Source organism: Strix uralensis, chromosome 23 (genome assembly GCF_047716275.1).
Source record: "Strix uralensis isolate ZFMK-TIS-50842 chromosome 23, bStrUra1, whole genome shotgun sequence".
In the NCBI taxonomy this organism is placed as follows: Eukaryota; Metazoa; Chordata; class Aves; order Strigiformes; family Strigidae; genus Strix; species Strix uralensis.
This window is the reverse complement of record NC_133994.1, coordinates 9,325,128-9,350,045: the sequence shown is the minus strand read 5'-3', so window position 1 is coordinate 9,350,045 and position 24,918 is coordinate 9,325,128. Positions and strand designations below refer to the sequence as shown.

The 24,918-nt window shown below is 52.1% G+C and overlaps 1 protein-coding gene across 2 annotated transcripts in view; it reads right to left on the bottom strand.

Annotated features, from left to right (window-relative positions):
• EPHA8 (EPH receptor A8) overlaps positions 1–24,918 on the bottom strand; it is a 50,428-nt gene that overhangs the window by 4,882 nt on the left and 20,628 nt on the right. Inside the window, exons 2-13 of one of the 2 annotated variants that reach the window (XM_074892557.1) lie at positions 22,372–23,035; positions 9,137–9,292; positions 7,705–8,040; positions 5,285–5,409; positions 4,939–5,101; positions 4,374–4,470; positions 3,628–3,695; positions 3,164–3,184; positions 2,957–3,082; positions 1,925–2,110; positions 1,241–1,302; positions 632–841 (exon numbers count right to left, since the gene is read on the bottom strand). In XM_074892557.1, coding sequence (XP_074748658.1) covers positions 632–841; positions 1,241–1,302; positions 1,925–2,110; positions 2,957–3,082; positions 3,164–3,184; positions 3,628–3,695; positions 4,374–4,470; positions 4,939–5,101; positions 5,285–5,409; positions 7,705–8,040; positions 9,137–9,292; positions 22,372–23,035 — 2,214 coding nt within the window. The remainder of the gene's footprint in view (positions 1–631; positions 842–1,240; positions 1,303–1,924; positions 2,111–2,956; positions 3,083–3,163; positions 3,185–3,627; positions 3,696–4,373; positions 4,471–4,938; positions 5,102–5,284; positions 5,410–7,704; positions 8,041–9,136; positions 9,293–22,371; positions 23,036–24,918) is intronic. The other variant, XM_074892556.1, reaches the window with a different exon arrangement.

Here is a 24,918-nt window from a genome sequence, read left to right as displayed (position 1 = left end):
TTTGCCTCTAATAACCTCCAGTGGAGGGATACATCAAGCTCCAGAGCTGTCAGGTTATCCAGAAAAGTCTTAAAATGGCTTTACAGACAAAAGTGTCCCACATTAAAACAAAACCACCTGGGTTGTAAAACCAATTCCCACTCTTTCCACACTCCTGACTGAGGCAGAGTCACATGGAAAAACTAGTGTGTAGCCACACTACTGAAGAGTGTACCATAACACCCACCGATGGCTCCAGGACAACTGAAGGAGTGGATGGAGCTACACAGTCTAGGGAAGGACTCCAGCGGGGACATGGGAGTGTCCCTGTGCAGTGGGCCATGCATGCCCACAGGAGCTCTTGGCTGGGGAAGTTTGATCAGCTTCCTGTTCTCCCACCCTGCTTCTCTTCATTTGCTGCACAATTCAGTTCTGGGATGTCCCTATATGAAGGACAATGCATTAAGGCTCAGAAGCTCTTTGGGTTCATGCTCTTGGTCCAGATCTCAGCAGTGAGGTGGCTATCTCCATTATCTTCATATCACCCTGCCAATCTTGACTTGAGAGTGTCTAACTTTTCCACCTGTCAGTGGCCTGGGGCAATCACCATCAGGAAAGGATCAACAAGACTGCAATGCTAGGAGCCACGCACCGTGGTGGTATATGCAGCATCTGGGTCATCCTCCAGGATGCGTGAGAGACCAAAATCAGACACTTTGCAGACCAGGTTGCTGTTCACCAGGATGTTGCGGGCAGCCAGGTCCCGGTGCACATAGCCCAGGTCAGACAGGTACCTCATGCCAGCTCCGATGCCGCGCAACATGCCCACCAGCTGGATGATGGTGAACTGCCCATCATGTTTCTGGAAAGGAAATAACCCAGAGTTCATTCATGGGTTTCACCAGCATCCTACTGATGCTGCTGTCATTAAATTAACCCCCTAGTACCTCTCATCTTTGTCTTAGTACCTCCTCTAACCCCAGTGCTTCTCTCTTGTCCTGCCAGCTAACCTCCTGTCCTCCCAGCGCCTCTGACACACTGGTCAGACAGGTGTCCCTGCCTTTGCAGTGCTGTTCCAGGAGCCAGCTGTGATGCCCTGGAGCCCGTGCCTGCTGGAGAGGTGAGAGTGCAGAGCACACTGCTCTTCCACAGGGCCTGCAGTGGCAGTGGCCATGAGACTGAGGAGCAGGAACCAACCTCTTCTCCAGTCACTCAGCCCAGAGGGATGTGCAATGAATAAAAATACAAAAAAGCTCCTTACCCTGAGAAAGGTGTCTAGCGAGCCATTTTCCATGTATTCAGTAACAATCATTACCAATTTGCCTGCAGAAAACAAGGGAGGTCGAGTTAGCAGAAAAGTCACCATCCTCCAGGAAGCCCAGTGCCAGGTTTCTACTGGAAGAAACATGAATCCAGGCCTGTGGATCTCCTGCAGCCCCGTGGAGTGGTCTCATCTCTGCACCACACAGGACAGGCACTGCGGTGGGGATGTGGCAATAACCCTGACACTTACCCCTCCCTCCAGGTGCTATTGATGTGGCTAGGTCAGCTTTGTTATCCTGCTGAAATTTGCATGTCATTAGCATAACGCTTTGCATCAGAATGTGCCTTTTTGAAGGAAGTCTTCAAATTATTATTCAATACAGTCAGCCTTTAAAATAAATGCTAATGGATAGGACATCTCCTAAACCAATAACCCTGACCTGGGGTGCACTGCAGAGCAAGGTGGGGAACTGCCACATGGAAAGTTTGTCCTTTAAGAGAAGGCAAGGGTTGGGATGGGGGGGACCCTGGGTAAATGGGCATCTGACAAGTGAGCAACTGGGGCAGCCGAAGGATGGAAAGCACCCAAAGTGATCCCTGACTCCCATCTCCCAGGGTGCCCACAGGGAGGTACATCGCAGCTTTGCCCCACCATAGGGTCCCGTCCCCACCAGCTACATACTCCTGGTCACCACCCCCTCCAAATGGATGACGTTGGGGTGGTCAAACTGCGCCATGATGCTGGCTTCACTCAGGAAGTCCCGTCTCTGCTTCTCCGTGTAGCCTGCTTTCAGTGCCTTGATGGCCACAGGAATCTCCCTCTTCCCTGGCAGCTTCAGGCGGCCATAGCACACCTCTCCAGACTCCCCTGCAAGGCAAGGGAAGGTGAGGGCACGGGGAGCTCCTCAGCTTCTTGCACCGACCCACCAGCACCATGGATCACCCAGTCTGCCAGTATGCTCACAGCATGCCCCAGTCCCTCAGGACTCCTGGGCTCTTTGTGCATTGCTGCCTCTGAGTACAGAAAGGATTTCCCATTTCTTCCTTCCAATGCCACCTCTGGGAACTGGGCAGAAATATCAGAAACCACCTCTCTTTGATGCTTTTTACTGAAGGCGATGGGCCAAGAGTAGTGATTAACAGTGGCACTTGCCTTACTGCTTTTAATGAACAAATTTGGGAGTCTCTTGGGGCAGCAGGGATGTCTCTCAGACAGGCTTCCTAATGCTACTCTGGGGGTAGTGGTGAAGTTCCAGCTCTGTCTCTGCCCCATGCTTCCCTGCAAACCCCTGTTCCTATGCAAAAATCCCTTTTGTTCTGAAAATTTACCATCTTGCTTGAGATTTCATTTGCATCTTGTCACCCCAGACGCTTGCTCTGAGGTTTGAAAGCAGGGTGGCCGCATTGGAGCACTCACGCGGGACAGGCTGAGCCATCTGCTGCATCAGCCTGAGCCACCGGTGCCACACCAGCTGAACAGCAACCCTCTGCACCAGGCTGCCTCCAAAGAGTTTATTTCACGCACCAAAAAAACCCCATTTTATCCATGATTTTGATCTTAAAAGGATAAGGAGCAGCTGAAGCCCTGGCTGAGAACTATGCCAGTGCTGCACAGCCTGCTGTGGTCCCAGCAGGCCACTGGGACGGCACAGCCTCAGACTGATTTTCCCTGAGCAGATGTGATGCAAAGAGGCAGCCTGGCCTGGGGACTTACCAGACCCAATGACCTTCTCGATCTTGATCCGTGAGGCCTCAATTTCACGGGTGAACTCATGCACAGCTTGGCAGGGGTCCTCATACGTGTGGGGGTCCACATAGAACTTGGACTCTGGGAATTTCACTGCCAGGTTTCAAAAGAGAGAGAGGAGATTAGCTCTTTCAGGGAGCCCTGCTGAGAAGTAGGAGCACCCAGCAGCCAGGCAGAGTATGGGCAGGGGTGGAACTTCTTGGGTTAACACACTAAGGAGTCACAGAGGTTGCAGCCCCAAGGAAATCTAATGCACTCTTTGTCATAGCAGTGTCCCCAGAGCAGTCCAGGACCTGGCTGCCCAGTTATCCTCCACATGATTGTCCCCCTTCCATCACCTCCCCACCCACTATCCCCAGCCTGTGATGAATTTTGCACTCTTTTGGCCTGCTGCTGTCTGGAATGAACCTGTCACAGTCCTATCTCATGCTGTGCAACCCTTCAACCCCATTATCAGGATGTCCCTGGGATCAGAATCCCCACTCAGCTCTCTTAGACACATTCCCAGAAGCAGGAAGTGGTCAAAACCCTTCCCCTTGAAAACCACAAGAGTGCCAGGGGGTAATGGACCAGGTCACTGCCCATCCTCAGGGCTGAGGTCCTTCACACCCCAGGGGCAGCAGCAGGGAGGGTCCTACCTTGCCCATTCTGGTAATGCATCTTCTCCTCGTCGGAGTCCTGGAAAGCCTTGCTGTATCCGCAGTGCCTGCCACAGGGACACAAGGGTCAGAAGAGGTGCTCCTGTCCCTTTTTCCCACAAGCAGCTCAAAGGCAGGGTGGAAGGCAGTGCATGCCAGGGCTGTAGGCAGCCCAGAAGGAGCCAGAGCTAACACTTGGCCCTCCACCAGCTGCATCCCTGCATCTTGCTAGACTGACACTTTGGCCTGGAGCAAGGTACTTTCCAGGTGCTCTCCAAGACTTGGCAGTGCTAAAAGCTGCAGCCCTTTTGTCTCCTCTGGGCAGTGGCATGTGTGCTTCACATGCCTGGCTCAGCCATGCTGAGATATAGCAGACAGTCCCCCTTGGACCTTTCTGATGGAGAACAGCCCTCTCCACTCCTGACCTACCCTCTATCCCATCCAGTCAGCCCTTGTACTGGCAGTGGTAGAGGTACTGGTATTGCTATGGCTATTACTTATTGCTATTGCTATTTCTATTGCTACTGCTACTACTGTTCAGACTGCTGTTGATTGGAAGGTCTGAAGACTGGCTCTGCCTCAGGGAAAGTGAAGGCAGGGTGACCCCTGAAGTCTCTTTGTTGCTTATTAACCCAGGACCTATGGATGCTCTGGACAAACTGAGAGGAGAAAAGTTGCATCCAAGTTCTCCCATCCCTCTTGCCCCGCTTGGTGACAAGCCAAACTGACATCCAGAAAACACTTACCTCTTCTTGCAGATTAGGACCACCAGCAATGCAACGAGGCCAGTGATGAGTGTCAAACAGATCCAGACAATCGTCATCGTGTCATACCGGAGAGAGACTGGAAGAAGCAGGGTAGGAAGGAGGCGAGCTGCAGTGAGGAGTGCTCTGCTGAGCTCAGAAAATTACCTACCCCACTGGGGTCATGATCTTCAAAGATAAAGCACCACACAACACCCAGCCCCAGCTTTGTGGCTCTCCCAGTGTATAGGGACCATTTACACATGGGGAAGCCAAGCATGGACCTGGGAAAGCCATGCAAACCAGTACAGAGAGGAGTCTGGAGCCTCAAGACATCACCAGGTCTTCCCTGCCCTAACTGCTATGTCCTTCCTCCTTTTTCTTTCTAATGTATAAGCACATCTCATGAGGGCAACCTCAAGCAAACCCTGCAGGCTGAAAGCCCAGGAGATGTGCCTCCAGCCTCCCTCCTTGCATGCAAGAGGAACAATGGCCAGGGAGGGCATCATCATCATCCCGTATGCTCCCTCTCCCTCACTTCCCACATCCCACAACTGCACACACTCACCCGGCTTCCCCGTTTCCACCTCCACCGTCTGACTGAACCTCCCACAGCCAGCAGAGGTACGAGCCCGAACCTGGAAAATGTAGCGGGTTGCAGGCTTGAGCCCAGAGATGGTGGCAGTGGTGCCCTTGGATTTCAGAGTTGAATAGCTCTGCATTTCCTTGTCCTGGGGAAAAACACCACCAAAAACCTTGCTGTATCAGCACAACAGCCACAAAGTCTTCCAAAATAATCTTTTGTGCAAGGCTGGCTGATAGCAGCAATTGCACCAGCAGGATTTAAACCAAGCCACACCCCTGTCTAAATCTGCCGCGCTGGGACCGGTTTGCAGCAGCGAGCTCAGTGTTACCTTCTCGTAGTACTTGATCTCGTACTCCAGGATGATGCCATTGGGCTGGTCTGGCTCTTGCCACAGCAAGGTGACGCTGTTCTGGCCTGTGCTCTCCTGGCGGACCACAACCACCTGGGATGGTGCTGGGGGTGCAGACAGCAGGGTGTTAGGTGCCTGCTGTGGGAGTCCTGCGTGGGTGGGGACAGCAGGACACAGCCACAGGGAAGGGTGGAACTGGAGCCCCGTGCAGGACCCCTGGTTTAAACCATGTTTCTGTTTTAATTAAAGCCATGTGGAGATGAGTGCAGCAAAGGGCCTCACAAACAGGCTTTTGTTCGCTTCAGTTGCCTCAATCTCTTTCCCATGGAGTGCGCATGCACTGAGGAGATGAAAGATGAGGGCACTGTCCCAGCACAGGCAGAAGGGAACACTGGTTCTTTGCTGTGATCCAGAGTCAGAAAGGAGAAGAGACTGCTGGGCTGGAGGTTGTGGAGATCTCTAGCAGGACCCTGAACCCTCCAGCCCCACTTGGGGAAGGGGAAAGGGAAAGGGGAAGAGGGAAAGGGGAGATGATAAATGCCCAGAGGGGTGATCAGGGACTAAGCAGCAGTCTAAACGTACCCTGGGGGTGCTCTCCTGCCCTGAGATACTTGTCATCTGCCTGGGCCTGGACTGGAAGCCTGTGAATCAGTCCTTTTACCTGCTGTGTCTGAATTGGAGCTGCCACAGCCAGAGGAGCCAACTCACTGGCCTCTTTTCCCTCTGGGAAAATCATCCCTTCAAAGGACCCCAGAGAGTGGGGTGGTGCAGCCATTGGGTCCGACTCATGGGAAGGGGTCAGGCACCCCTTACAACCCTAACTGCTGAATGAAAAATGGGATGTGGAGGGAAGATGGAGCTGCTGTCTGCCATGGTTGCAGTGCAGAGGGGTTGCTGGAGCAGCACAGAGACCAAAAGAGGACATAGGGGCTGCAGCAGCAGTAGGGCACCAGGGACTGAGAGGCAGCAGTTATAGCTCAGTTCATTTTCGAGCTGGCTCCTCTGAGAAGCAGAAGTCACTGTTGGGACACAGGATCCCAGGGAGATGGGACAGGGTGGGATGGTGGGAACCAGCTAAACCCCTTGGGCATGTGCAATGCTATCTCTCCAAACAGCCCCAGGGCATCTCTGCTGCACCCACTCCTGCCCTGCTCAGCCGCCCGGGGCTGGGAGGACAAGAGAGACCAGTACCCAGCATGGGCAAGCCAACCCAAGCAGTGCAGCAGGTGCCCCTCAGCCCCTTCTGGCAGGCAAGGATGCTCTGTGGTGTGCAGTAGCTGGAGCACTGCACAGGCACGGCAGCTGAACTTCAATCACTACCAAATTCCCAGCCCCGCTGGTTTCACAGCACCTACTCAGCATCCACTTTCCATCAGAGAGTGTGAAATGGGAATATTCAGCACTTCCTGAGAGCACCCCCCTCCAAGGCATCAGGCTGATGCTGCTCATCAGCACTTGGAGGGATCATGCAGGAGCGAGCCAGCAAAACTGAGCCATTTTCACGTGGGTTCAACAGAGTGCTGAAGAAGGGCTATGGGCAGGCACTAGTAACAAAAGGGCCTTATTCTCATGTCAGCCTTGAGCTAACCCAGCAAGGCTCCCCGGGTTTCTCCTGCTGGCACTGCCGCCATGAGAGCAGAAGGGGCTCAGCCTCACAGGAAGTTCCTTCGGGCTTCTTTCCAACTGGGAGGATTAACAAGAAGGGCCAGTTCCTGCCCTGTCCTCTCTGCCTACAGCGTGCTCCATGGAAGGGGGCTTAGCCAGGCTCTGCTCTGGGGGGATGCCCAGGTGACCCTGCAGAAAGGTCGTGGCCCATCTGGACTACAACATTGCTCAAAGTATTTCCTGGGGAAAGAGCATTTCACAGCAAGGGATGAGACATGTATGAGAGAGACTTTTCCCAGCAAACATTGCTGTCACCTGCCAGGGCCTGGCATTGGCGTGAGCTAAGATCAGAGCATAAACTGTTGCTTGGCCCTTTGGGAAGGGACAGAAGGCTGGAGGAACAGCCTGAAAGATTCATGCCCTACTTAGTGTTCCTGTCAATAAACAAGTGTTCTCTGTGCCCCTTGTCTCCTGCAGAAAAGAAGCCTCCACCAGCGGCTGCAGGCTGAAGTGGAGGGAGAGGAGGATGAAAAAGGATACTATGAACTAGAGAAGGGTAAGGGTTGCCTTGGGCAGAAGCTTGTGTCCAGCCCACCCTGGCTCCCTGAACCCACCTCCAGCAGCAGAGAGGATAGAGGTCACATCTCCAGGGGGTCCCATGCCCATCACCAAACCAGCCTTTGGCTGCTAGGGCAGGTTCTGGCTCCTGCAGATACTGGCTGGGGCAATGTTGGAGCAACATCAGCATCACCCACACAGGCAAAGCCTGGCGGGGGGGTGTCTGCTCCTCCTACCTGCCTGGTTTGTCGTGATGTTGGCAACTGCAGCTCTTCTGGACTCCAGGCTGAGGTCGGAGACACCGTTGACGGCCTCCACCCAAAAGGAATAGTTGGTGTGGGCCAGGAGGTTGGTCACCGTCAGTGCTCCCTGCACCAGGCTCATCTGCTGGGGCACAAAGCGGATCCCACTGCCGCATGCTTCACACTGTCCAGCGTCCCCTGCACAGCGCCTGCAGACCACGTTGTACACGATGTCAGCGCGTCCCCCCTTGTCCAAGGGTGGGCCCCACTCCAGTGTCACTGAGGTGCCATTTACACTGGAGATCAGGTTCACAGGAGCAGAGGGGGGGCCTGGAAAAGAAGCAGAGGTTCAAGCAGTGCAGGGGCAGCTGAAGTGTGTTGGGACTGAAGTGTGTTGGGACATGGGACCAACAGAGAGATGCACCTTGGGCAGCATGTACCTGTGAGTACAAATGATGCTACAGGGAATACAGAGCTGCCCTGAGAGGGAAATGCTCCAAACAGAAAAGAGCAAAGACACAGACAGGTGTCAGGGTGAAATGCCATGGAGATAAGATGCTCTGGATCAGGATGTCAAATGCCAGGCAGGCAAGAGCTGATGTTTCTTCTGGGAGAAGCAGGAAGCAATGGGGATACATGAAGCTTTTGGGGGATAAGCCAAGGTGTTGATGAGCTGGACAGTGGAGAACAGGACCCACTCATCTGAAGGGAAGGGTAAATTCACATTTCCTGGGGAGATTAACAATCTTGGGTGGATATCCCCTAGGGAAACACAAGTCAGATGTTGCTGACCTGTCTTTCACCCTGGCTTCAGCTGGCAGCCTCACACCTTTCTGCCCTCCCGGACCAACTACAGAGAGGAGTTGTCCTCCTGGGATGTTCTTCTTCCCTTTCGATAGCACTGTGCCCCTCAAAGCAACCTATTGCAGAGAACTGAGCTGAAACCACATGACAAACGCTAGTGCCACTGTCCCCCCACAGCGAAGGAGAACACAGCAACACTTGCACTGCCCCATGGCCTCCCACGGGTCTGACTACCCTGGGCACTTCTGCAAAGGAAAGCAGCCAGCAAGTGACTGGCACGCTGGCTGGTGCATGAGCAGGTGAGTTTGCCAGCAGAGCCGTGGTCTCACCCTGCTCCATCACAGGAGAGAGCCCCAGGAAGGGAGCAGACTCTGGCCAGGCATGTTTGGAGAGCAGCAGGATGAGGATGAGGCAGAGGACAGTGAGGGACTGTAGCTGAGGGGATCTCAGCTCATGAGCCAAAGGGAGACCCGAGGTTGAAAGGCTGCTCCAGTGCCTTGGGCAGCATGCACAGAGGCAAGGGTGTATGCTGGGCTCAGGCAGGGAGCATCTGCTGTGTCTGAGGATGTGCCGCCTGCCCCGCTGCAGCGTGGATGGGCACCTGGACAGTCAGGGTACTCACGCGTGCAGGCGGCCGAGGGGGGGTCTTGCACCGCCCTGTAGAAGCTGCTGTCGCAGCGGCACATGCGGGCTGCCCGGCTCTCCGAATGGCTGTGCAAGGGGCACTTTGCACATAGCTGGTCCCCGGGGGCTGACTTGTAAAATCCCAGCTGGCAGGCTGCAGAGGAGGGCAGAGGTCAGAGGGATGTGCCTGGAGGAGCAGCAGCCCACAGCTTGGCAAATCCCACCAGTGCAAAGCTGGACCCCACTCTTATCCCTCTTATTCCCATCCCAGTGCATGGGAAACCAATCCTTTTCCCCAATGCCTGAGTGAGTCTCCCTCCAGTTGGCCAGTTGGAACCAGCCTCTGTGAAAACTCCTTTTGTCTCTCCCCCAAGGCTGTACTGTACCTGTTCCCCACTGTTTCATAAGCAGACTTGGGTCCCTCTGCTTTTTGTGAGCTGCCTGCAAAGCTCGAGGTACTCTCCTTGCACCCATGACTGCTACCCAGAGCTCTCCCCACTGCAGCCACTCCTCTGGGCCACCGCTTGACCTCAGGGCAGGGAGCACTGCAAAGATCAAACCAGGCAGCACTGGAAATCACCTTGTTAACTGTTCTAAGAACCACCATTTATGGGGCAAATTTACAGCACTGTCATTAGTTGCCACACTAATCATGCTGGGTGTGCTCAGGTGCCCAAGAACACCCGTGTGGGTGCTTTCAAGAATTAAAAGCTCCACACCTGGGACATGGTTCATGTTCCTCTGCAAGCCCCTGGTGTGCTGCTATACAAATCAACAAGTTTCCTTTCACAAAACAAAGGGCAAACACCCTCTCTTGATTCACGTTGCAGCAGACTGACAGTGCACACATGCAGTCTGCTCTCTGCAGAGGGACAGCAGGGCCAAATGAGCCAGCCTGAGTTTTTTCTGACAACACAACCCACCTCCAGTTGCTTTGCCTCCTCCTGGTGCTGGAGGTTGTGCAGCAGGAGCACATGATCATCCCATGTCAGGGCTGGCATCAGTCTGCTCTGTCCTACCCCCACCTCTCCCAGCAGCCCCTTGGGTGAATCATTTGTCACACAAACAAACAACTTGTCTCTTGTTAGAAAAATCGATTAGCTCAAGAGTGACGTGTGGCGTGTCAGGTATCTGTCTGGGAATAGAAGGATTTCTCCTCTCTTGTAGATTTCAACTCCGAGTAAGAAAAAAGTCTCTGTCTTGGTCCCCGTATCATCAAGTACTTCTAGGATCAGTTCCAGCGATTCAAGCAATAAACCTGGCTCTGACTCATTTCTGGTTTTCCCTACTAAGGTAGTAATACCTTCATTTTCCCGTCTTTATGTCCAGTGGCCACCTCTACACACAGCCTCAATTTTTGCTTCCAAGCATTTAGAAGAGTTGTTTGCCATTCAGCATCCCTGGTGGTCTGGGTCCCTCCATGCTGGCTATTTGTTCTCCTTCTAGGTGATTATTTTCTTTTTTATTAATAACACTCCTTTCTCACCACAGATCTCCCTGGACTGATTGCTACCAACGTATTTCACATATCGCACGCTGCACAGTAATACAATGGCCTCTTTATAACTGAGCTGCTTCCAGTAATGGCAGCTGAAGTCTATGCTCCAGCCACACACTTCCCTACTGGCTTTCTTCTCCCTCTTCAGACTCTGTCACTAGCATCTGTGGCAGTTTTGCACTGAATGCTACTTTAGAGACAAGGGAGAAATACCACCAGCAGGATGTACACGTGCTGCACATGCCAGAGATGTTGGTATCACAGCTTGGTATAGCAGGCTCGAAAAAGCAAAGGCCAGAAGTTCCAGGTTTTGTTCCCAAATCCCTGCTCCTCCAGCCCCAGAACAGCATCAGCACAAGGAGCAGAAATGCCCAAATGTGGGGATGCAAGGGAAGGCAGATGCGACTCACAAGGAAATTGCAGTAGCTCAGGGCTGGCTTTGCTCCGCATCTCTCGCGACACCTTTCACCTCCTCAAGGGCATCAGAAGAGGAGAGAAAACAGGGGAGCTGGGAAAGGAGGTTTGCTGTCCCCAGCCAACCACACCAAGGAGAGTCTGGGACGTTTGCCAAGCTCTGGTGCTGACTTCTCCCTGTTATGCCACACACCAAGAGAGCCAGGGACTCTCTGCCTTTACTGAGTGCTCTTTGCCTGATGCTGCAACACCCTCCAGTCTGCAACATCTTGGTTCTGGGTGTAAGACTGAGGCAAGTGCTGTTACACCCTGTTCTCAGGTGGGGACAAATCTGGGGGGTAGTCAGCTAGGGAAAAAAACCAAACCAAATCTCTAAGAAAGAAAAGTTCCCAGTTCCTCTGTGTGGAAAAGGATGAAGACACAGCATGAGCACAGCCTACCAGATGGGAACCAAGCAACCAGACAGCCCCACAGTCCATGCTAGCCAGTACGCATGCCAGGATTTGATGCCTTCAACTTGTTGTGTGAACCCCACCTTGTACCTGAAAATCACCATCATCTGTACCCATGCAGGAACCAGCAACTAGGGACTCTTGATCAAGAACCAGTGCAGTGGTTCCCCTCACCAATATTTAATTAAGTTCAGAGAAATCACTGCTGTATCAGGTATGGACAGATGCCAGCAGGAAGGATGGGAACACAAACTGCACTAAGCAATTGTAATCACTCAGTATTTAATACTGTAAAAAAACCTGTTAATTACCTATAGCAATGATTCACAATTGTTTTAGATGCACTCAGGGGGAAAATTATCCTAAATGACAAATTACGGGAGAATTTATGCTCCAGGGCAGAGCCATTGAGAGCCACCTCCCAGCACCTGGACAGCACAAGCACATGAGGAGGCCTGGAGAGCAACTGGGGCTGGGGCAGGCACTGCTCTGGATGGGGTCATGCATCTCCGTGTGTCTCCATGTTTGCTTGAGATGGAAGGAGGACATGCATGCAAAGCCTTTCACAGGCATGGGAGACAGGACACGAGCTTGGAACCTACACAAGATATGGAATCCCTACAGTACAGGATGACAGGCAAATCCTGCTCTGTTTTGAGCTCTTTCATGCCAAGCCAGTGACGTGGAAGACCAGGACCTCCTGGGTTATCTCTGGTAAGACCAAACCATCAGAGAAGTGTCCAGCAGGAAAAATTCAAACACATCAGGTCTAAAATCTACAGATCTCCACAGCCATGGTTGTAGCACACACTGAAGCCACCAAAATCTGAATCCACCCAGCAGGAAGGTGCAGAACCGTTGTCCTGCTGTCTTCACTGAAACCAGCTACTGCCACCTGCCAGAAGTGCCCTCTCAGGAGCCCTGTAGAGGTGGGGATGGGGTTTTTTTATTATTTTATGCAGTTGATACCCTTACCATGTGTCTGAGGATCTCAGGTCCTGCTTCTTTGTGGACCACCAAAAGTTCTGCTACAGCTGTCCTCCTTCTGTCCCCAGTGCTTTTCCCCCTGCAAAACCCAGCCAAGGCTGCCTGTCCTTGCAGTTACATCTCACAATGTGGTTTTGCAGTGCACATGGGACAACAGTAGAACTTTGCCTGCAGCCCAGCTCAAGATTTGCACATCTGGGCTGGGCTTGCAGCCCAGACACCTGACTGGTCCCAGTGTCACAAGCAGAGCCTATGAGAACCAACGGTAAACCTGTGCTTGGCAGAGCACATCTCCAGCCCCCTGGTGGGTCCCCAGTTATCACCCCAGCCTCTTGGGGTCAATACCATGGGGATTCCACAGATTCTCTGTCCCTCATAGCACATATTGCCTGTTTTTCCCAGCCCACCAGCCCCACTCTCTCATGCATCGCCTGCTCAAGGGGCCTCAGAGCAGCAGGCTTGTCTCAGAAACAGTGAGCGTGGGGAGGGCTCTGCCAGCCATCTGTAGTTTGGTCCATTTGTTTCCCTCCCTCTCCGTCCTCTGGGGACAGGACAACATCTGCTAATAAGCTGGCAGAGCTCAGGAGATGATAGATGAACCTGTCGAGGATACACTAGCCAGGAACGAGCCACTTTTCTTAGTCTGAAGTTGCCATCTGGGACTAGTGCTCTGCGGGTGGCCCTGGTGGGACCACCAAGGGACTGCAAATGCGAGCATCAACCCTGTGTCACTCCCTCTTGGCTCCATCCTCAGCCCAGGAGGTTTGGGCAGGGCCAGGGCACAGCTGAGAGGATGCCATGGGGCAGCTCCACAGTACTAATGCCAATTGCCCCCTTCCCTGACCCTGGAACAAAGCTGGGCATCAGCAAGCATCAGAAGAGCAGCCATGTACCTCCATTTGGCAGTGCTGGGAAGAGAGAGATGGAAATAAGGGTGTCATAGCCACTGTGACAGCCAGAGGCAGGCACCAGTCCCAGAGCCCTCCAAGCTGCAGGAGAAGCTAGCACAGAAAATCCCAGCTCCTATCAATCCAGTTTCAGTATGATGCCTCCAATCTCAGCTCCCACATGGCACAGACATGGAAACAGAAGCATGTTATTTACAGTCGTGTCTTAAAAAGAGGCATCTGCTTCATTGCCCCAAACCTTGTGTGTTTACAAGGCTGTGCTCCCCTTTCCCTGCAGTCCCAGGTCAGCCCTGGCTCTGTCCCCAAATTGGTCAGTGGTCTGGAGAGGGTTTTGGGGGCTGGCTGGGCTGGTGCTCTCAGGCAAACTTTTGGTCCCTAGATCATGCATCATCCCACAGCCCTGCTGATGCTCTGTGCATCCTTTGCTTGTCTCCACACTGTTTCACACCCCTGATCACTGTTTTACCTCTAGGCCCTGAGCACCACCTTATAGCCCTTCACACAGCCCAGTTCCCACCTCCAGCCCCTTTGCACAGCTCACAACCCTTCCCACCCCCAGTATTACCTTACAACCTGTCACACCACTCTACACACCTGAACTTGTCTCATATCACCCCAGACTCCACCTCACATCACCTCCCCACTGCTTGGCCCTTCTTCCCACAATTCAACCCATCTCACACTCCTTCAGACCCTGAATCTTGCAGAGAGTGGAACAGGGGAAGTTTTCACCCATGAAGATTTTGCAAAGCTAGCAAAACCCTACTCATCAGGCTGCAAGCAAATGGCACATGCAGCAAAAGGCACCCTGCATGGCTTCTTGCTCAACACCGTTATTTCATAGCCACCAGGACATGTTGTGTAAGGAGGCCCCTGCTCTTCCAAGTGGAGTAATTCCACTCGTATTGCTGGGGAAACTGGAACCATGGTGGTCCAGACTGGCTGCATCCCAAATTGGACATCTCCATGATGCTGCTACAGAAAAATCAGAAGACCTTACCTCTTGCCTTGAATTCAGTACTGTTGAAAGCACCCCTGACTCTGTCCTGCTCTTCTTCCCTACATCTTTAAAAACAAAAAAAAAAAGCAGGAAACATCCAAATACCAGTTTGCTGTGAGTGCTGCCCTGCTGCCTGGTACAGACATCCTTCTATGGGAGCAGAGCTGAGGTGATGCTGTGCAGACTTATGTAGGTGAGACAGCCTGGCACACTCTCAGAGTAAAGGCTTTTGTATAAAGCTTATTTGGGGAAACACTACAGCTTGCAGGAGTTTGATGGAAACAGGTGACCTAATGCTAGAATTCAAAAAAAGCTGTTTCCTAAACTCAGTCTTATCGGAGGGTTTTAGACAGAACTATCCAAGGCTCTGAAAATAAACAGTTTTCACCAGACCAAAAACAAACCCAGAAAACACCGTGTTCAGGAAGGAGCAGCCTGAATGGGAGCCACCCCTGCAGATGACAGTGCTGGAGGTAACCCTGGATCCCTGCTGCAAGGCTTCAGGGAGCAAAAATACATAAATGAAAAAGGACATAGAAAACACCAAGGATTTAATGCAGGAACCAATATGCAGCTTTGGAGGGTATGTGAGTCCTCTCACTGCGTGCATCTGTCTATGGATATATACAGGGGCTGAGCTTTAAAATAAGGGTGCCCATCACTCCAGCAGAAGCAAGAGCAGAGCATCACAGGGGCCAGCACAGCCCTCACCCCCGCACAGCTGAGCACCAACAGCTTTTGGATCCCTTTCTCCTCCATGGGGAAGTGTCAGCAGCAGCATGTTATTTTCAGGAAGGGGAAGAAGTCGTCACACAAGAAGCAGTGACATGGGTGGGATCTAGGTCGCATGCCAAGTACAGAACAAATTTTTGGCATGATCTTACTGCTCTGTGGGATGAGGAGCGTCTTCCCCATGCAAGGCGAGCACACCAGACCTCCAAATATGCTGGTAGTGAATTTAAACTCCCCAGCCTCGATTGCATTTCCAGTGTAAGTACTGGTGCAAGACACCAGGTCTTTCCTGCAGTCTGCCTGTTTCTAAACTCCCCAGCAATGGCTTTTCAGGCACCTGCACATTGGTAATCCAGAGCAACAACCTGTGTTCATGACCTGAACCTGGACAAATTCTGTGGAAGATTTCAAACCAAAAAAACCACATTCCAAAACTGGTGAAGGTCTTTGAGCGCTGCCAGATCTGTCCATCACAGTCCAGCTGCTCTTCAGCACTTCTTACATGGACTACAGAGACCTACCAAGCACAAATGAAATTTGTTTTATCCCCATCAATACCTTGAAACTCCAACCTAGCATCATTCTCACCCTTCATCTATGTCAGCAGCTAAATACGACAAACTTAGAGGAAGAGTGGTAAACAATAAAATATTCAGCCAGGGACAAAAAAAACATTCTTATTTTGGTGGGGAAAGGGCAGCTCTGCAGTCATCTCTGTCCTTTTTGTTTGTTCCTAACCATAAAAAAAAAAAAAGAAAAAAGAAAAAAAAAATAGTTTTAGGTGTTGGGGGGCCTGCTCTGTTTTGTTTTCCTAGTAAATTGCAATTGGCTGCTTGCTTGAGTTTTAGAGGAGGGAATGAAGGTGCTGGAGATACTGAGATCACCTTGCCTTGCACCCTGCCTTCTCCAGCATGCTCGCTGAGCTAAATTAGCCATGCACACACAAACAGGCTAATTAGCAGCCAGGTCTGGGACTATAAGCTGGAAGTCCTGGTACAAGGCAAATGTGAATTCAAGGATCCCATCCCAGGGCTGGATAATCCTCCAGCAGAAGCAGTTTTTCCTAATGTCCAGCCCAAACTTTGCAAGTAATTTTTGTTTCTGACACATCATCTTTGCAGTCTGTACCCATCTGAGGTGTGATACCTGGATCCTGAAAAGTCCTATCTTATGTTCTACCTTTTTTTTTTTTTTTTTTTTGAGGATGTGGGGCTTTGCATGGGATAAACAGAAGGCAATATAATCTTACCAGCTGGTTTTGCCTGTATTTTACAAAGCAGCTGACTGGCTTGCAAACCAACAATGAAAATCTTGTAAGTCACTAAGGTTCTTTTATTTTCTTGCCTGGCATCACGGAAAGGATGTTTGCATAGCTTTCATAGCGCATCTTTGAAACTATCACTGCTCATGTCCTTGAAAGGTTTATTTTGGTACACTCACAGCAGAAACCCTCTGCGGTGGGCACCCAGGGCATTGGTGCAGTCTAGCTCTGGGTACGACAGCCTGGTACTCTGCCAGCACACGTAGGAGACTCTGAGCAGGCGTCACTGAGGTGCAACACAGACACCAAGCCTGTGGCTTGGAGATGGCATGTGTGCGCTGGGACTTTCATGGGAAGTCTCCTTGAAATCCACACTGGTTTGCAAAGAAACATGAAACATATTCCAATGTGTTTGTCTGGAGTTGTAGTGACAGGGTATTTTGATGCACATTTATCTGTAGCCTTTATATATCGTACATATGTTGCCAGACAGGACCTAAGGGAGCTGGAGCCCAGTCTGGTAATGGGTGCCCTGAAATCCCAGAGGTTGACAGAGACACATGTGACCCCCACGCACATTTCGGGGGGCTCCGTGTAGCTCAAAGCCAGGAAAAAGGGGTTTTGCTTGGAGTCAGCCCAGCAAAACCAGTGTCCCATTTCCAACAGAGCAGCCTGTATCGGCTGTTTCACATGAAGACACAACACAAGGAGCTCATAGTTACTGTGTGATATTCTTATACAGATGGGAAAAAAATCACTGTTAGAAAAAGGAGAGAGAAACCTGAGGCTTCTCAGAACATCTCTGAGTGAGAAAGGGATAAGGAGTTTCAGAGGAGAAGCGAATGGATCAAGGCTCTGGTGGGCTCTCTTAACCCACTAGCACACCTCTCTGTGTGCTTCTCCACCCTTTCTGCACAGGCTGTGGTCTCCCTGGGCAGGTATCCAGAGGTCCTCAACTGCAGTGCACTGGACAAAGGGGCCTGTCCCCTCACACCCAAGCCCAAGGAGAGCAGGTCGCATGTCTCCGCCTTTCCTCCACTCTCAACATCAGCATCTGGACCACATCTGTTCACACAGCTGCAAAGCTTTGCTGCTGTGGCTGCAGGTCATTGCTCAGCCCAGCACAGCTGGAGTCCATGTCTCTGACCTGGCTTCCCCTGCCAATGGCTTCACCTGTGTCATTTTGTCCCCTGGTGCTTCTAGGGCTTACCCTGACCCTGTGTGGCCAGGATTGTGCCCACCAGCACAGTACATGGGTGATGGAGTGCAGCTGGATGGGGTTTCCCCTCCTTTCACACCATATAGCTCTGCTTCCCCCTTGCCCCACCAGGTGGAAAGGCAGTCTCCACTGACTTTCTTCATAAAGACCCATGGATGCAAAACTGTATTCACAAGCACATAATTACCAAGCTGGGTATTTTCTCCTCTTAATTAGCAATGCTGTGGTGCTTTAATTGCTCGATTAAAGTTGCCCATGAGGAAGGTTTAAGGTACATTAAATTTGCTGATTGGTTCATCAGCATGAATCCCACCAACTGGAAAAAATTAACTGGCTTCCAGATTGCTAACCAGACTCTCCAGATCCATTTCCACCAGCCATGTGCCACAGGAGGCATGAGAGAGCCCAGCAGCAGAGGGTTTTGTCCATGAGGGGCCAGCAATCCTATTCCCATCTCTCCTTCAGTTTGGGAGCTGGAGGGGAAAGGGTCCCAGCAGTGACAGCCTCCCCCTCTTCTCCTTGTCCAGAGGACACAGGCCGTTTTTTCAGCTTAAGCGGAGCTGGGTGAAGTCTACCACAGGGTCAGATCCTTGTTCAGCCACACACATCAGACCCCTGTTTGTCTGCTGTTCCCACTCAGCTCTGTCAGGCTACAAACACCCATCCTCATGTGCAAATGGGCTGATGGAGCAGCAATAGCTTAACTGTTGCTCCCTCATCACTGTTTGCCAGCCAAAGGCAACAGCCAAGCTGAAGCCCCGGAGCACAGCAGAGGGAAAGCAGCCAGAGCAATCAGAACACCCAGAGGCTAAGATGCCTGGTCCCAAACATTAGACAAAAATGTCTGAACCACTCCTGTAACCCAAGGATATACTTCAAAGATGTTCTTTGGGAATGGCATTTCTGCCAAAAGCTCATCCACCCGCTCTGACAACAGGGAAGACAGCCTGTCCCTTCTGTTTTACCCTTTTTCATTTGTTTGTTAAAGAAAATGCTTCCTGGGAGATTCTGCATTCCTGGAGGTCTCCATGGTTGGTGGCTGGCTGGCTGGCTGGGTTTGTGTCAGCTCCCAGAGAGCAGCACCATGATCCATAGCCGTGCCACTGCTACTGATGCTCCAAACTGACTGTCTGTGCATGTACAACTCGCAATCAGCTAAACAGCTTTTAGCCCAACTTTCCAGTTTGCTCACGGATGCAGTCCAAGGAATAATTCAGATCTACCCCAAAAGGCTGACCCTGATGCCAGCACCACAAACTCAAAACCTTGGTGACTCAGGAGCCTGGCAGCCCTCCCTAGAGAAGGTCTGGCTGGGGCTGGTAGGAGAGGTGTGGGTGGAGAGTCACTGTCCTCGCCTGCCTGAGCCTCCCTGTCCCCCACTCCATCCATCCACGGGACGTGGTACACATGTCCTGGCTCCCAGCCTCACGGCTGTTTGAGGAGGTGGCTTATGGGTTTCTTCCCTTCCCCCAGAAGCAGAACCAGGGTTAAAGTGCTCCCTTTTCTCATTTCTCTAATTGCACTGACCATATTGAAATGGGTCTTTATTTGTCCTGTACAGCAGCTGCATATAAGTAAGATGAATTATGCTTGATTATCTTCTTATCTGATAAATTGCTGGGACAGATCCTTTTCACTTATGCTATTGCTTATTTTGCTATTTAGGCAGAGTGGTTGCTATTTGCTGTGTGTAAGAGATGTCCACAGCATGTCTTGCTGTGGACTGATGCATTTCAAGGAGAAAAGAGCAGCACATCTGAGGCTGGCTGTGGATGACAGGGGTAAGGGAAGTGAAGTCCTTCAGAACTTTGAAAACAGAGGGGAAAAGTGAGTGGGGCAGCAGGGCTGTGCTGCCCGAGGAGAGAGAACCCAAGGGGTTTCATCTCTGGTGGTAGAAGGTGCTGTGGGACTAGAAACTAGGAATTTTAGAAGCTGGCAGACCCCAAGACCCCATTAGCAGCTGTGGCAATTCATGCTCAGACCCGGTTTCTGCCCAATAAGGCATGGCAGCACCCGTGCCCAGCACAGCTGGAAGAGGGGGCCCTGTGCCTCTGAAGATAAATCAGGCAGATGCATGAGGCACAGCTATGGGGGACAAATGTCTTCTGTGATGCAGGGCTGGGACACATCTGATGCCAGGCTAGCTGGCATCCTTAGTGTGGTCCTGACCCCCGATGCCCCTCCCTGATCCCATAGAAACTGTCCCTCACATCTTTACAGCAACACCAGGACATCACCAGAAGATGGAACATGTGGATTCTGCCAGGGTAAGTGCAATGATCAAACAAAGGGGCATCCAAGGTGATGACTGACAGTAAAGGGGACAAGAGTGGAGAAGGTCCCTAGGTTCCTACACATCCTCCACCACGTCCCACCTCACACCATCCTTCCTATCCCTGTGGCACAGCCTTCCTTCTCCTCTGAAGGTCTGGGAACAGCTCTGACCATGATCTGGTTTCCTGAGCTGTCTTCCATCACTCTGGCAGGTCCTTAGAAAAATGAATGGTAAAGAGGAGGGGGAGAAACCTCCACTGTTCAAACATCTTTAGCTTTGACAAATAAGGCGTCTGGCTGTGAAAGGCGGAAGGAAATTAATTTGGAATCACATTTTAAACACTGTCATAGAGGCAAAGTATCTTCTCTCTAATTTTTTTCCCCCCAAGCAAAAAATGAATTTCCCTGATATTTATAGAAAGATTATTAGGGCCACAAGGAGTGATTTATATCATCTCATCTCTGTGACAGAGAATGAAAAATTGCTGGGGCGACAGCCACTGGAATCCTGCTTTTGTCCGCCTGACAATTAAAACGGCTAATTTCCAACTCTGACAGATCCACTGGGGTTATAAATCATTCCAGAAAGGCACTTTTCACTGTGAAAAATGAACTCTGCCCCAATCAAGCACAAGAAGCTTAGATCAGAGATTTGCATCTGTTTGTTTTCGTGTGTAAATATATGTACTCCTGCTCCACACCCACCCACCAAAGGAGATGCTAGGAAGGAGGTGCTGCCCCTGCTTGCTTGATGCTGGGCTATCAAACTCGCTGCTCAAGGAGCTGGATAAATGGGACTGGGAAGGCAGGAGGGCGAGGCAACACTGAGGTCAGAGAAAGTCCAGTGAGATTTCTGTCCTGTTTCTGATGTCACAAGCCCTGGAGAACTTCACCTGGGAGCATTGCTAGTTGAGCATTGCTAGTTGAGCAGCACGGGTCTGAGTCCATCTGCATGAAGAAGGGCCAGTTTCTGCCTGTGCCCACCTCATACGGGGAGGCAGGTTGGACCACACTTCCTCCTGTGCCGTGCCTATGGGTAGGGGCAATCCCACCAAAAAAGGGCAGAAGGGCAGAGAAGGAGCTCTCCCACAGCTTTGCTCCCAGGAGGGAGACAATCATGTCCAAGGAAACACCAGAAAAAGAGGCAGGCTGAGCACATGGATCCACGGCCTTCTCTCTGCTTCCAGGCTTTGGGGTGGTGATCTCCTGGGGCAGAGTCTGCTGTAGGGGACCACAGGAGGGGAATACAGGGAAGGGGTGTTTGGCACTTCTGAACGAAACCTCCAATTCACAGCTCCTTGCAGTCGTGGGGCTCAGACCCAGCCATCCAGGCAGCCCCTGCCAGTGCCCCCTCCCGTGGTAGCATGTGCCTGGCCCCACGCACATTTTGAACCCACTCTTTAATGGGGGAGAAGACAACCCTTTCTGAATTATCAGATCTATCCCAGAATGACTTTCAAATCAATGGTCGCAGACAGGAGGAGTTTCAGATAGAAGCATTTATTCTGCCCGTCCTTCCCACTCTGCGTAGCTGGGGACCCACCGGGGCCAGCGCAGGTCCCAGTGGCACCTGGATCCATTGCAGTCCGACATCAGACGTCCTAACCTTGTGTCAAGTCTCCCTAAGACAAATGCTCCACTTGAAGTTTCCACGAAACTCAAACAAAGACCCCACACTTTTATTTGTGCTGCTCCCCTAAACATATCCCATAAAGAAACTGAGAGCAAACAAATCTGTGTGGAGTGCTCTCATGGGGAGCCCTGAGCGCCGTGTTCTGTACACACACGTCCCCATGCCTGGTGCACGGCTGCTGCTGGTCACCCTGCTTCCTTATCACAGTTTGTACAGTAGGCAGCTTGAAGTCTGCCCAGCGGCACAGAGGACCCCCGGGAAGGCTCTCTGCACCCCCAGATGGCAGAGCTCTGCAGCAACCCCGGGGAGAGGTGATGGATGGACACAATAACCTTGTTTCATAAAAGCTCAGTACTTTTCTTTCTGCATTTCTTGCTTTCAAACCCCCTGCCAAAGGGAAGCGAGAGTTGGGGCATTTTGGAAAGGCCAAGCTGTGCTTTCCTGGAGTGCACCATCAGAGATCTCAGCACCAACCAGAGCTGCTAGAGGCACTGGGCTGGGATCTCTGGGCCATGATGTCCATGGTAGAGAAAGATGGATCCAGGGCAGCCCCTGTCCCGGTGCCATCCCCCGTTGCGAAGCCAGTCCCCATCCCAAAGCTATGCCCTGTGCACCAGGGCCTGTCATGGTCAGGCTCACAGGGGCTCCCAAGGAGTTTGCTGGTCTTACCAGCCACACAGTTTGGAAGCATGAAGCCAACCAGCAAAGGCTTGGGCAGCCCTTGGCCTCCACAGAAGCTGGATGTCCAAGTTTTTCTGAGCAGATTTCTGTTCTCAGCCCTTCCCCAAAGAGGCAAAAGCCCCTTGCATCCATCCCTCCCCTTGCAGGCACCGCTAGCAAGAAGCAGGGACTCACCCATGCAGGAATCCCGCTGCTCTTCGTAGCCAGCACTGCACACGCACTTCCCGATGGGCACCAACCATTCTCCCTCAGCACTGCAGTACATTTTGGGGGTGTCCCTCTCCTCCGAATGGCCCACACACTCTCCCCGCACTTCCACCAAGGAGGACGAGTCTGCCCCAGTCACAGCCTCAGAGAAGGACGCCAAGTTCCTCACCATTGCTGGGCACTTCTTGTAGTACACCCGCACTGAAACGATGGCAATGCAAGCGCCTATGTCCTGGAAGGCCAAGTAGAAACCCCTCTTGCTCAGTGGCCCCACGCCCCGCACCTCCGTGTTCAGCTTCAGGCGCCTCACCCCCAGGTCCACATTGGTGAAGCTCTCATCAGCTGCGATGGTGTCAATCTTCATGAACTGGCTCTCCCTGGTGCTCGTGCCCAGGTCCCGGTCGGACTCCAGGTAGTAGAGGTTGAAAGTCTCCTTGCAGGTGCCCAGCACTCCTGGCATGCTGTTACAGTCCCGCAGAGTGAATTTAATCTCTGCATAGACACGCCGTGCGCCATCCCGTTGAACCCAGTTGGTCCGTAGCCAGTTGTTCTGGTTGGGGGTCATGACATTACAGACTTGATAGGTGTGGATGGGGCTGAAAAATTCATCCATTTCATTGATAGAATCCCACTGCGGGACAGAGAGAGACCAGGTCATTCCAGATGTCCCCAAACACTGGGCAAGCACGGGGCATGCAGGAGTCTGTGCCATCACCCACCCCGGGATGAACTCCCTCAGCTCCTGCAGCTGTGTCTGGACAAGAGATCACTGCTGCCACAGGCCAAAGGAAAATGAGGATGAGCAGACTTTACCCAGCTCTAATGTGGTCAGTAATTCTCACAGCCCACCCTGATGCAGAGCTGGGTGAAGTGCACCTCTGTTTGCAGATGGGAATGCTTCTGAGTCTGAACTGATGGCAGTGTGTTTGGGAGGGCTCCAAAACCTCCAGACCATCTCTGCAAGTCCCTTTTCTTGGTGCTCAACCTGTCATTCACAGCAGAAGCACCTGCATGGTGCTCACCTGGGTCTCTTCTGGTTCATGCAATCTCCATGCACAAACTAAACAGGCCGCTTTCCAGCTGGAGAATTAGTTTTGGGGTGCCTACCACGGGGTGAAGGGGAAGCATGCAGTGAACACAGGACTTCCAGCAAGAGAGGGGGGTCCATGGGGGCTCAGAGCCCTCTTCTTCCCAGGAGAGATAAGGTCAGTGTGGTTCCTCTGTGTGAGCCCACAGTGCTTGGCCCAGCTGAGAGGCTGGACTGGGGGCTGGCTCTGGGAATCCAGGGCATTATGGCTTGACAGCTGTGGGATTAAAATTCGGTGTAGCAGCAGGGTGAGCTTGGGGAGAGGATGCTGGACAAAAGCAGGTTGCAGTGAGCAGGACTGTGATGAAGGGGTGGTCTAGGGAGTAGTCACTGGGTGAGTTAGGAGGGGACAGTGTCATCCAAGGGAGGGATGCTAAGTTGTTTTGACTGACTCGAGGTGAGTAGTGAGATTTTGGATACAAATGAACTCAGTAGTTGAGGGACAAGTTGAACCTAGATGTTGAGGGCTACAGGACACTTCTGGGGCTCACTTTTGCTTCACATGCCTCTGTCTCCACCTTCTCCAACCCCACCAACCCCTCACCAGGGGCCTTCCCTTCTCTGGGGGCTTCCCACCACCTCTTCAGCCCACATGCCTGTCCAAGCCAGGCACCCCCACCACATCCCCCATGGAGGGGTCTGGGACATCTGAATTCTTCTTAGAGGAGAATGAGGATGAGGAAGAGGAGCAGAAGAGGACTTCAGACCTTCTGACTTTTCCCTGGTCTCAGCAACAGGCTTTGAAGATGACTGAGTCCCACCACTATGCCCAGGTGCTGTGAGGGGCAGCCCCAGATGTGACACCTCTCCAGCAGCCCCACAGAAGCAGGGAAAGGTACTGGCATTCCTGCAGCACTCACTGTCCTGCCTGACAAACCATTGCCCCCACAGCCTCAGCACTCCTTCCTTGGGCTGTCAGCTCTGCCTGCACCGCTGAAGACAAGCAGTGGGGAGCAGCTCCCCAACTTGGTGGTCTGTGTGCTGTCTGGGAGGCTGAGGGACCCAAGCAAAGCTCCAGCAGTGGTGCACAGAGCAGGAAAGCAAATCTTTTAAGCAGCATTACAAGTACACTAAAATAAATCTCCGGGCTTGCTCTGACAGGGCAAAAACGGTGTTTTCTTATGCAAGTGGTGACCCGTGTTTCATTGCAGATACAAAACCAACAGCAGCCTAGAGAGAAGGAGCCTGATGCTCAGCTCAGAGGTGGTGAGCCTGAAAACTTCACCCCAGTGACTGTGGGAGTTGATGAGGATGCAGATCTGCTGGGACAGGGCATGGCTAGGGGAGGGCATCACGCCTCCAGAGTGTAAGAGATATTGGAAAGAGGTTATCAGTGGTACCTGTAAGACAACTCCCTTCTCCCCTCACAGATGTGAAAACCCTTCCTCATTTAACCTCCTCAACCTGCAGCTCCTGGGGAGGTGTTG